The sequence below is a fragment of the Micrasema longulum genome, unplaced genomic scaffold (assembly GCF_059751315.1).
Source record: "Micrasema longulum isolate JH-2025_06_02 unplaced genomic scaffold, ASM5975131v1 h1tg000322l, whole genome shotgun sequence".
NCBI lineage: Eukaryota > Metazoa > Arthropoda > Insecta > Trichoptera > Brachycentridae > Micrasema > Micrasema longulum.
The window spans coordinates 847,656-860,905 of record NW_028277526.1 but is presented as its reverse complement, the minus strand read 5'-3'; the positions used below and the strand labels follow the sequence as shown (position 1 = coordinate 860,905).

General features: G+C 32.7%; 1 protein-coding gene across 3 annotated transcripts in view; it reads left to right on the top strand.

Annotated features, from left to right (window-relative positions):
• LOC148282511 (uncharacterized) overlaps positions 1-13,250 on the top strand; it is a 107,874-nt gene that overhangs the window by 72,984 nt on the left and 21,640 nt on the right. For all 3 annotated transcript variants that reach the window (XM_088224978.1, XM_088224977.1, XM_088224976.1), the window contains exons 2-4: positions 4,335-4,467; positions 7,844-8,054; positions 10,265-10,473. In XM_088224978.1, coding sequence (XP_088081104.1) covers positions 4,335-4,467; positions 7,844-8,054; positions 10,265-10,473 — 553 coding nt within the window. The remainder of the gene's footprint in view (positions 1-4,334; positions 4,468-7,843; positions 8,055-10,264; positions 10,474-13,250) is intronic.

Sequence of the window (13,250 nt, the reverse complement as noted above, 5' to 3'; positions counted from 1 at the left end):
GTAAATCATTTTTATAATTAATGCCCCTATCTGCACCCATTCGTGCATCGAGCATCCGATGAAGCACATTTCAAGAACCTGTTACACGAAGGTAAGGTGACCAGTCTTACGCTTCAGGTACAGTAAATATTGCAGTGAACCACCTTATTAACACCTCACGTTGACGTGGTATTTTTTTTTATAATTATTGAATGGATTTAATATTGTTACAAAAATACAAAGTATAACTCAATCCGAATCAGGTGGAGATAACAACGCTCTTTCTATTTAAAAAATTGTATTGAAAGAATTCTTCGGAGTGGGTATTTATTTTTATATAAAAGCCGATCCTTTTTGTACTAAATGCTAAAATAATTAACTTTATTTGTCGCAAGTAATAAACAAATAAAATATCAATAATGCATGTTAAATACTGAATGGCCAAATTATTCAAATATCAACGAATAACACTACAACATATTAGTTATTGGCACAGTGCCAATCTCTGATTTTGTACCTCTTCTTCTTTGTATATTTGGCACCCATTAAAAAAGATAATTTCTTAGTATGATAATCAAATTTGATACAAAACTAGCTTAATAAATATATTTCATCACTGGTAAACATAATAGAAGTAAGTTTTATACTTACCTAGCTGAAAATTAAAGTTCAACACAACTATATCCTTAAAAAAATCTTAACAAACTCTCGATTTCTCGGACGTTTTAATAGAGCACATAGACATATGGTTTTAAATAGGAATACCAACGAAATAACAACGATTAATTGTGGTCAGTATTCAAGAATATAATTCAACTTGAAAAATTTAAGTACTTCGTTTTCAATACTAAAATTACCAACCATCTTTTTTTAGTTTAAATAAGAGAGTGCCAATTACCGGGGGGGTGCCGCCAATACTATGATTTACCCTATTATTTATTATTATTTTGTAGTTCTGCCCTGTTCTATAACTTGTTTATTTTTTTCCACTTTCGTTAATAACTTTGTTCAATTATGACTTGTATCACTCAAATTTGGGTGCATTGCCGAGAAAGAAAAAAAAAGTATTTTGTAAAAATTACATAAAGTTATTCACATTATTATTTTTAAGTTTTGTTTGGATTACATTCATTGTGAGGATATGTGATGAAAGGGAGTTTTGATAGATAAAAAAAATAATTTAGTTTTTCTGTCACTGTCTTGCAGATGCCTCTCCGATACTGTGTGAAAAAGACAACTGCTCGTCGGACCTTTTATGCCCGACTAAAATAGACAAAATAAACGTTTCTTTGTCCCGTTTTCCGTACCTCGAAGCTAAACCGATTTCCATTTTTTTTTCTAGAAAGAGTATAAGAACGAAATTTTCTGTGTTGGTTCGTTATTCTAAAAAAAATATTATATTTGTTACAAAACGTTCGCACAAAATGTTCGCATTACAAAATTAGCATTTTCACGCATCGACACCGCACTGTAATTAAAAGTAGGGAAAAAAGAAAAAATCCAACTTGTTGAAAAGGTTTTCCGCTAAGCAATATTTTCATTCTGATGCAGATACTGACAGAGTTAACGAGCTTTCCGTAGGCGGGGTTTACAGTAGACAGGAGGCAGGGCGGAAGCGGCCAGAGGGCATTACACCTGCCCAATACACTTTGTTTCGATTTCATCGTGCAGAAATAAGTAGTTACCAATCATGAAACTAGTTCCTACTTCGCCAACATCTTCATCAACTTTGCTTCCTTATTGATTCGAGATATGAAATTCTCTCACCCGCATAAATAAAGGTTCCAGCTCTTTAACTTCACAAACATCAATACATTAGTTCTTTCAATCAGTCAAATCATCTTTGTCAATATATTAATAAGTAACTAATAGTTTCTCCTCACACGAATGGTAACTTCGTGTAAAAATTCAATCAAATTCTCTTTTCTTATTAGAACCAGTTTATAAATATTAACAAGTAAATAGAAGGGGGGAGGGGGGTTGAAACAGTTTAAGAGTGAGTTCGCAAAATATTTTCATAGAAAGTTTGAAAAATGCTTAAAAGTGTTTGACATAATTCTTGGACAGCCCCTATTTTTTTATAAGCGTTTATTGAAGAAGTGATTTGTAATGGATTTTTTTTTTTTTTTAAATCCATGTTTATTTTTTGAAGTTATAACAAAGTGTTGTACAGTACTTATATTAAAAGCGTTTTTTTAACCTTGTGGTAGAACCAACACCGGTTGTAAAAATTATTTCATTTAAAATATTTAAAATTTTTGTTCGTAACTAGTTGTAAAAAACATGTTTATGTTGTCATTTTGATGCATGTGTAATTATGATTTGATTATTTCACTTATTACGTATTATTATTTTGTTTCTTATAAGGTTTTTTTTGCTATTTTTTAGGTTTTATGTCAATATTATTCTAAGAATTTGTTTTATCAACGTTTTTATTTATCGTAATAAAATCTAGTGTTTTATTTTTAATAAAAATTTGATAGATTTTTTTACATTCAAATATGAGTTATTATTTGAGCAAAGCATACTTTCTAGTCTCCCGGTTGCCGGCTACTTCCTGCCTTATTCAGTCGTATGTGTAATCTGGGAATTCAGTTGACGACCAAACGCGAGCGGGGTGCACGCCGGCGAAATTTAAAAAGGAATGAACACAATTTCAACTTAATTTTGCATGAATATGCTTTATTTTTTTGTTTTATATAAACTTTTAGAATGAAGATCATTTTTAACACATACCATTGGAAATAATTTGGTATTTTAGCGTATATTTCAAAATATCTCGATTTACGCATGCGATAACATTGCGTTGCACCACCGGCTCCAATGGGAATTTTTAGCCACCTCCGACTCAATATCTTTAAATTGTTGATTCTACTTACAGTTACACTTGAAGCTCCGAGTAAACAAACAAATCGCATGATATCTGTTTTAATTAAATTTATTTCCAGTTATAAAAAAATATTTTATTTAAATATTGCTTGCCAAATCTGAGAAAACTACCCCAGCTACGGCTGAAGGACCTTGTGTCTACGAAATTATTTCATGGTTTTTTTCAAACCACAAAAATTTTGCTTCATATACTCAAATAAAAAAATATTTTCATTAAATAATTTTGTTGAATCGTTCATTGATTCCACATCAACTTCTAAAAACATCGTGACAATTCATTCTGATTATTTTTTTTTTTAAATCTTTGAACTCGATGCAGATTTATTTGATTAAACTTAATTTTTATTTTGTGTTATTATTATAAGTGTTATCTAGTCATAACAGAAAATGTATGAATGTAGAGGAAGCGAGAGTATAATTAATAAAAATACACGCTTCAAATATATAATAAATTATACATCATGCTCACTATTTCCTAGTCCGCACCCGTACGTACTCAAATTGCAACGGATCTTGATGATTTTGGTAATATAGAAGGTAAGATAATCACTCTTCCGCTTTAGGTATCAATGAAAAACAGGATAAAAATCTTGAAAAGTGAAATAAAGTAGAGATAATGGTTGGTAGTGGTCGGTAGTGGTTGACGCGTTTGATTAATACATCTGAGGTCTCAGTTTCGATTCATGGAAAAGCGGAAACGAAATATTGATTTCCAAAATCATTCTACACTGCAATATAAATTCTAAATATTTGATCATAACAATGTGTATTGGTAAGCTTTCCATACAATTTTCGTTACGAAATTAAAAATACTTATATACTAATTATTACGCGGAAATTACTAATGGGAGAGATACCTGTAAATCATTCAATGTTCTAAAATATTACAGTAATTTAAAAGAAAAAGACTCGACCAAACGAACATTAATTTGTATTCAATATCTCACATACATAATTGCATATCAAATTTCCGTTTCTTCTTCTTCTTCTTCAGTCTTCTTTCCTCCACTGCTGGATATGGGCCTCTTCCATATCCTTCTATTTCTTTCGGTTGGTTGCTGCTTGCAGCTAATTTTTACCCCCACATCAGCTATGTCGTCGGGCCTTTTTTGAGGTCTTGTCTCGCAACATGTCCGGCCCATGGCTATTCTGGTTTTGTTCCTAATTTCCTCGTTTCTTATTCTGTCTCTTAGGCTTATACCAAGCATGGATCTTTCCATGGATCGCTGTGTGCATTTGAACTTTCCTAAATCTCTTTTTGTGAGTACCACGGTCTCCAATGCACACGTAGTCACTGGCAGTAAACATGATTCACATGTTTCCTTTTCAGACAAATCGGAATCTGAATCCGAGCCGTTTCTTCAGATGTTATTATTTATTCCTAACTACTACTTATACTACCATAGTTGTTATTTTTCTTCATATGATCTTAGGATATATTGTTACAACGTCAATTTTCGTTACAGGTCCTGGCAGCACTGTTGTCGGGTAACCGGGGAACCAGAGCGATTAAGGACAGTCCGGGGAACGGGAACGAGGTTATCGTTGCGATCGAAGACAAGGACAAAACGCAATATTTGGAAGCGAATTTTGAAACAAGTAAGAGATTGCCAACAACATCATAAGTATTCTAATTTTTTGTAGACAACTACTGGATATAATCACGTAGAGAGTTAATTATGATTGATACAATATATTATTACTATATTTACCGACACTGATGCATGCAAGTGAATTATGGAATTAGAAACAAATAATAAAAATATCCTGAATGCTGCCGAAATAGGCCGTTCAGGCAAATGTGCCAAAATGAATGTGTCCAAATCCGTTTAGTTTGCGAGGCTGAGGCGAGCATTATCGACAAAACTGAATGAGTAGCTCATTGGTTTTAAAATGCAGAGAGAATGGACGGCGAAAGAAAGGCAAATAAAATAAACCGTGTGAATATCAATAGATGCAGAAAACGAGTAAGACCTGAATCGACATGGCATGACCGAATTCAACAAAGATTACACTTGAAGGTCGTCATATCTAAAATCGACATTTCGTAAATGTAGCGGAAGAGAATTATTTATAACTCTTTGATGCGAAGTAGACTCGAGAGTGGCTCGATGATTTGGGGACCGTGGGAGTTGAAGTGCTCTCTTATGGTGAAGACGGTTCAGAAGAAATTTCTTCGGTTTTCCTAAATGAGGGAGTGCGGATATTATCCATGACTTTATCCCACTGAGTTCCTCCAGGGTATGCTTGGTTATAGCAATTTGAAGACCAGAAAAAATGTGTATTTAACTACGCACTTCTTTCGATTGTTGCGCGATATTATCGACCACCCTGAAATTATGCGGAGCATTAGCTTTTATATTCCGGATAATTACCTTAGACAGCGTCAGCATAGACTGTTTCACATTCCAATATACAGGACCAACCTGCCAATAGTTAAGCCTATTGGAAGGACTATCTCTATGTTGAACAATATTATTTTGGACATTGACATTTTTCACGTCTCCGAGGGAGTTTTTCGTTACAAGATTCTCTTACTTTTTCAACATATTATTTTCTGGATTTTATCTATAATTATGTGTTACTTTTATATATACCTTATTTAACCTTATTATTTTAATTGTTTCTGTATTTATGAATTATTTTTGTTACTACAGGCGATTTAAGAAGATACTTTTGACGTTTACATGCTCATGAAGTTCTTAAAATATTGACAGCTAAGTATAAGAAACAAATGTTGTACTTTATTATTGCAGTCGCCGCAATAGTGATGTACTGCCGAAAAAACTATAGATCGACAATATCGACTTTATATTAAATATCGAATTATATTGTATGTATTCATTTGGAAGAGTTCGAAATACGATTAATTAAATTAAATCGACGAAAATTTTAACGCCGGTCTTTAAAAATATGTACACTTTTAAAAACATACTATTATGCGTAATGGTCACTTAAAATGAAGTACGTTCAGAAAATAGTAACTTAAGCTCTATTTTCTCGTATTGCCCTCAGTTGTAATAATAGATGGTCTTTTCGGTAGTGAAATTAAATTTGGGAGATAATTGCAGGGACAACAGTTCAACGGAAAGTGATACTTATTTTGATGAATGAGATTAAAAGATATGAAATAAAATATTTTTGTTTTAGAAAAATGTGTTTTAATATTTATATTTATGGGTTAGACGAATCACATTTTTAACATGGTTGACATAAAATAATATTATAGATTTTTGAGAGATGTTCCTTCACTTAGACTCAGAAATAATGAAATTCTGTTCCTCGGTCATCATAAAACTAATTGTGGTTTCCATGCGCCTCTACTGAGAATGATTAGATTTGTAAATGAAAATCAAGATCTTTATTATTTTGATTGATAATTGAGTTTTTTACAAATAGACTGAAGAAATACTCTCAATAAATTGACTGTATATTATTTTTAGAATTAACCTGGATTCCATAATACCTGTCTTATGTATTAACTTGTTTTTATTTTTCTTTGTTGTATTGCTTCTATTATTTATTGCTTTATTATTATTGTTTTTCGTTGTATGATTTGTTAAAATTGAACATTGTCCGTAAATTTGTTAAATAAATAAATCAAAATAAAAAAAAATGAAATGACGAACTGATTTCAAAAACTTGGCTTTAAAGTGAAACATATTTGAATTTGTTATTCTTTTTTTTATTTATTTATTTAGAAGTTCAACAAGGATGCATAAAATACATGTAATTTTTAAGTAAGCATTACTAACATTTTTTACACATATTCTCAATTATAGAACTCCACCATCTTTCATAAATTATATAAAATAAGTGTGTAAAATCAATTGAAGTTATAATAAAGATAAAGTTGAATGAAAGATACGAATAAAGATTGAGTTAAAGAAATAAAATTGAGTTAAACAGAAGAAACTACTTTTTTTTAAAGAAAGGAAAAGAGAAAATAAGAACATATAAGATGTAAGAAAATAAACTAAAATTCATTTACATACACAAAAATTAGGCATTTGATTTAAGACACATAGTAATATTTTCTTAATAATCATTTGCTCTATCATGATAAATGTCAATGTTAACTTTTTTTTTATTTTGTTAAAGAGTCTTAACATTCTTGCAAGAGGGTTAAAATGTGCCATATTGTTTGTAAAAATTGGAAGGTAAAATGTATCAGGTGATCTCAGACGCCTACGAGGAACGTACAATGACACATTTTCAATATAAAACACTGAATCAACATTATTGTGAAATATATTGTACTACTACTACTACTACCATCACGCCATTTCCCCGTAGGGGTAGGCAGAGAATGGACCGCCACACACGTCTATCCTGGCATACAATCCTAGCCTCTTCCACATTCATACATCTTGTCATACATGCCCTTCGGTTCTGTCTGCTTTTGACATGACCAGACTTAAGATTTTGGTTTATCTGATCATGCCACGTCTTCCTTGGTCGTCCTCGTCTAACGTTGCCGTTCATTTTTGCCATATATACTTGTTTTACCATTCTCTCGTCGTCCATTCGTTCTACGTGACCAAACCATCTCAGAGACCCTTTCTTAATCTTATCAATTATACTTGTCTCACTCTCGCCTGATTTCGTCATTCGTAACCCTGTCATACATTGATTTCCCACACATTCGTCTAAGAGATCGCATTTCAACCGCGTTCACTCGGCTTTCATCCCTCAAATATATTGTACAAGTATATCACATCTATATTTGTCTCCTAGTTTCTAACTTTTCAATTTTAAAATTTTCCAAGCGCTCTTACGCAAATGAATTCTGCCCATGATCAAATTGGGCTTGCAAAATCGGCAGTTTAAAATATTTACGTTTTAATAAAATTAACAAAACAATTATTATTATACGCGTGTATAAAGACATGCTTCCTCGACAGCGAACTGCAATTTGTTACTTTACCGAGTATTATGTAGTGTGGTTATTAATTATCGATTATTCCGGTTTCAGGTGCCTATGAGTTCGGATACGAGCTCGGCCCTAACGGCCAGTTTCACCACGAGAATCGCGGGCCCGACGGGGTGACGTACGGCTGCTACGGCTACATAGACCCGAATGGCCTGCTGCGCGCCACGCACTACGTGGCCGACAGCTCGGGGTACAGGGTCGTGGAGCCCAACCAGCCGGTGGAGGTGTTCTCACAAGGGGACCGAAACGACGGGTAATTATACTTTACTTCTACTATGCAACTTGATGTTTGCCTACTACGCCTACTGCGGAAGGGAATTTCGGCTGTGGACCTTTCTAGGAACTTCTCCACTTCGTGGCTAACAACTGGAGACGCAGGTTCGAGGAGCCTAAGTAGACAGTCGAGTTGTTCTCACAAGGGAACCGAGACGACCCGACGGGTAGATTTAACATATTTTTCTACTTAAAAAAACATACATTTTATATTTATATATATATTTTAAATTTCGTTTTATTTTTTTTTTTTTCATTTTTTTTTTTTTTTTTTATTTCATTTCATTTTATTTCATTTCATTTAATTTCATTTTACTTTACTTTATTTTATTCTATTCTATTCTATTATATTCTACTCTACTCTACTCTACTCTACTCTACTCTACTCTACTCTACTCTACTCTACTCTACTCTACTCTACTCTACTCTACTCTACTCTACTCTACTCTACTCTACTCTACTCTACTCTACTCTACTCTACTCTACTCTACTCTACTCTACTCTACTCTACTCTACTCTACTCTACTCTACTCTACTCTACTCTACTCTACTCTACTCTACTCTACTCTACTCTACTCTACTCTACTCTACTCTACTCTACTCTACTCTACTCTACTCTACTCTACTCTACTCTACTCTACTCTACTCTACTCTACTCTACTCTACTCTACTCTACTCTACTCTACTCTACTCTACTCTACTCTACTCTACTCTACTCTACTCTACTCTACTCTACTCTACTCTACTCTACTCTACTCTACTCTACTCTACTCTACTCTACTCTACTCTACTCTACTCTACTCTACTCTACTCTACTCTACTCTACTCTACTCTACTCTACTCTACTCTACTCTACTCTACTCTACTCTACTCTACTCTACTCTATTCTATTCTATTCTATTCTATTCTATTCTATTCTATTTTATTTGGGAAATCAACAGTTCTACATACATATTTATAGTAATCAAACAGATATAGTGTAATTACTCAGAGATAATATCAGATTTCCACAAAGTATACAAAGTTAGTAAAGAAAATATATTACATATTAAATAAATACATATAAAAATGTTATTTTCATGTACTCGTAAATATTTTTCAAAAATCAAAGAATTTTCATATATTTTTAAGACACAACAGTAAGTTATTGTAAATAGGGCGGGATTAGGACAAACATGCTTGAAGAGAGGATAAGGAGGGGAAAGGAGATGTACATATTTATTATTATAACGTCTACTAAGTTACATAATGCATTTTTAGTGTAAATTTTATATTATGCCTTGTAAATGCCTTAATTTTTATTGATTGATGTTTATTTTGTAAAACTCCATATTCAAACTTATAATATGAGAAATCAAACACTGATTTGAGTCTACTGAACACTCAATTTTATTTTTACAATTATAAAAACAAAAAAACTAAAAACCGACATTCGTTTGAAAATGCCCTAACAAGGCGAAACAATTGTCACGAAAATTTAGCTTTTATATTTGTAAAAATAAAATAAAGTGTTCAGTAGACTCAAATCAGTGTGATTTCTTATATTATAAGTTTGCCTTAATTTTTATACTGTCTCCTCAAAAAGATTCTCAATCTATGTTAAAATTCTGAATAAAATCAGAAGAGTGGTTTTTGTCAAGCATTCTGTTGGCGACGTTTTGTAGTAGTCGTATAATATTCAGTGCCTACGTTCTGGAATTATCTACGGGAACACCAATGAGGAAGTCCAGGAAATTGGATATAAAAAATGTTTTCTGACACGCGCTAAAATTGAAGTTTATCGAAAATGTATAAAAAAAAACACAAAGATTTTCAAATGAGCTATGTTGAACGACGTAACAAGTTATTCCAAATCATTCAGTCATAGAGTGCTGTGATAGATTTACGGTTTGCGGGATCAGCGGAACTCTCCGACCAAAACTTGTGACGGGCGGAGTAATTTCAAAATTACGAAGACTTTAAAAAATCATAGCGACGGTGGAATTTTTATGACTTTTTTTAATAGTCTATCAACAAAAAAAAACTGAAATTCCTCAATGTATTAATTCCTTTCTTTTTTATACCACTCTACCATAATGTACTACGCAATATTGCAATTGCTCGCTCGACTTATTTTCTTCCACTTCGCAAATTCTCTCATAATGCAATATTTGTTATATTGTTTATTTAAATTTGTATAAAAATATCTAGGCAACCCACGCCCGAAGATAACGCACCGAGAAAGAAGGGTCATATCACCCCATGGAAGGAATTGTACTTCCCGAAGAGCTGCGGCATGTTCCCAGGCGGGGCGAAGCCCGGGCTGCAGCCGCGCCCCCCTCCCGACGGGTCCGGACAGGCGAGTGGAACGTCTCCGGTTACAAGGCCTGGGAAGCCTTCCAGACCAGGAGGGCCTATTGGTAAATATTGTTTTAACCAATCAAATTGTGTATGTACATAAAAACAATGTATGTTCATAATGTACTAAATTGAATTTTCTATCGCACTAGATTGATTTTTTTAATTTTATTTTCACACGTAATAATATATATGTTAATAATACAATAATAATTATGTGGTAGGAGTGCGTGAGCGCTTTGATTCTTGTTTTTTTCTGAAAAGTCGAAGGAATAAAATTGGTGAGTTTGAGAGTATTATAGTGAAATGTTTTTTTTATAATACTGTAATAAATGATTTGGATTGTAGACAGAAATTCAGTGATTTGAGAGAGTATTTGAAAAATTATTGTTATTATTTGAAAAATACTAAACGCTACTATTAAAAAAGTTTGTTTTCGTTAATGACCTATGCAATTAAAATTAGACTCTCACACATAAAAATTATTTGCATGTTTATTGTGAAACCCTTGCCTTGCTCTTTATTTACTCCAGTGGTAGTATTCTGGATCTTATTTACCCCCTAAAGAGTGATTAATTTTAAGATTTTTATTTTTTAAATGCGACGACGCATTGCTTAATATAATGGCCAGATTGATGATTAAACGTCAAATGGTGTATAAAACTGCGTCAAAAACGAAAATAGAACTAATGCAGTTTGATCAATTCAACCTAATTAAGTGTTTTGGGTGGGAGTTTTTTGGATGAAAGCGGTCTGGCTGTTTTTAGCAGAACATGGAATTGAGATCTGGCTCATTGTGGACTAGCTACTTTTTACAAAACTAAGTTCGAATGCACCCCAGTAGCTCAATCACAAATAATTATCGACGTGCTTAAAAACATGCTAATCATTTGAGCAATCACAATGAACAATAATGAACATACTTAAGTTATCGCAGTCATAAGTCAACGCAGATGTGTAATCTTTAAGTCAACGCTCGTGTCAGTTTTTTTTTTTATCGTAAATAAATAAAGTTCACTGGCGAAAAAATGGCGTTTACTAAAAAAAATCATACTATATATTGCATTTGCAAAATATGAAGGAGTATCTGATACAAAAAAGTGAAAATCAAATTACAATTACAATGGGGACTGCTTAATGAAATAAATAGCATGATAAATAAAAAATACTCCCGGACAAAATAAAGAAAAGTGATGTAAATAAAAATAAAGTAAAATTTGTTTTAAAAATCTTTTTCTCAAATTCTAAGTTTAGTGAGTAAAAAAAAAGAGAAACCAAACAATTTAGAATAGTGTTAAAAAAGTGTTAATTTATAATTTTTTATATATTTTGGTATCAAAAAAGACTTGATTTAGAGAGAAGTTTAGGAATCTTTTCCATATTTACACCGGTTAAATTCAAATATGTGATTGCGCAGCAGGATTATACGTCGCAAAACGTAAATATTTTGTTATTTAATATTAGGTGTTTACGGATGTTGCATTGTGATGGCGAATACAATAAACAACCATGGTGAGAAATTGTTATCACGTCGCTTACTAGCACGTCGATAGTTATTTATGATTGAGATACAGGCCCGAAAGATCACAATTTGGGGTTCGCTGCGACTAACTAGGAAGACGAATCCCAAATGAACGCAGAGCCCGGGCGCCGCACTACTCTGCTCGCGCCAGATAAATTGGTGCCCGAATACATGTTCAGCGTTGTGACGAAATTCATCGCTGTCCTACTAGGGGAGATGAAGGTTTCAAACTCTCCAAAACAAGAATCCAGGCAACTCTCAGCGCAATCTGTAACATGAAGGACTTTAGATGTTTAATGGGTTGCCAAGAGAGATTGCGGATGCTGGGTTTATCGCATCGGTTCGTGGAATGGCGATGGTTTTTATTGACTCTTGTGTAGATGTCACACTAGTCTACATACGATAAAAGACTTGATATATCTCTCTTTTATTTTTAATGAGGAAGCTTTAATTTTCAAATGCACATTTTCACATCGGATTTTTAAAGCAAAATTTGTAAAACTATGCTGGATACAAAAAATATTTATCCTTGCCACAATAATGAGTTTGTCTCCAATTCAGCAATAAATATGTATAATATTGTGCAAGAGTGAGCATAAAAATAGGACTCATAACAAGAAAGACAGGGACGCTGTTCTGTGACCGGGTTTGCGAAAAAAGAGTTTCAGTCGGTTATTGACAGTGGGGGACGCCATTTTTGTTGACTATGGAAAAGGAATTATTTAACTGTATCTCCATTTTCTATTTTCTTTTTAAATATCTGTACTTTAGAATATTCCGTCTTCTACTTGCGGTAACACGATGTTACATCACCGCCCGCAAAAGAATTATTTACCACAATCTTTTAAAATTTAAAAACAAACATCAATTTAGATAGGTAGAGAGTTATCGGAAAGCACCCGGATTTTATAACAATGTTTGTTTTTAAAATTATTTTCGTACAATGTTTATTAGTTAAGGTATAACTAAGTGCTTATATTTTCTTTGAACAAGTACATATAAATAAAAATACAATTTTATCATGTTAGTGTCTAAATTCTGTTCATTATTACAAAATAAACTAACTAGCCGCGTAATACTTGACGGAGAATAGTTTATTTTACATATGTCATTTTAATCTAAACAGCGGCACAGTACAATTATAGTGGATTGACATTTATTAGATTCGTTAGTACAACTGTTAGTACCACTGTTAGTACCTATCAAAAAATATTCGTATTTTTCGTTTTTTAAATAAAACTCCATAGTTAATGACTTTAGTAAAAATATCAATAAAAACGCTTTGGTTAATGTATTATTTTTTAAAAAAGAAATATG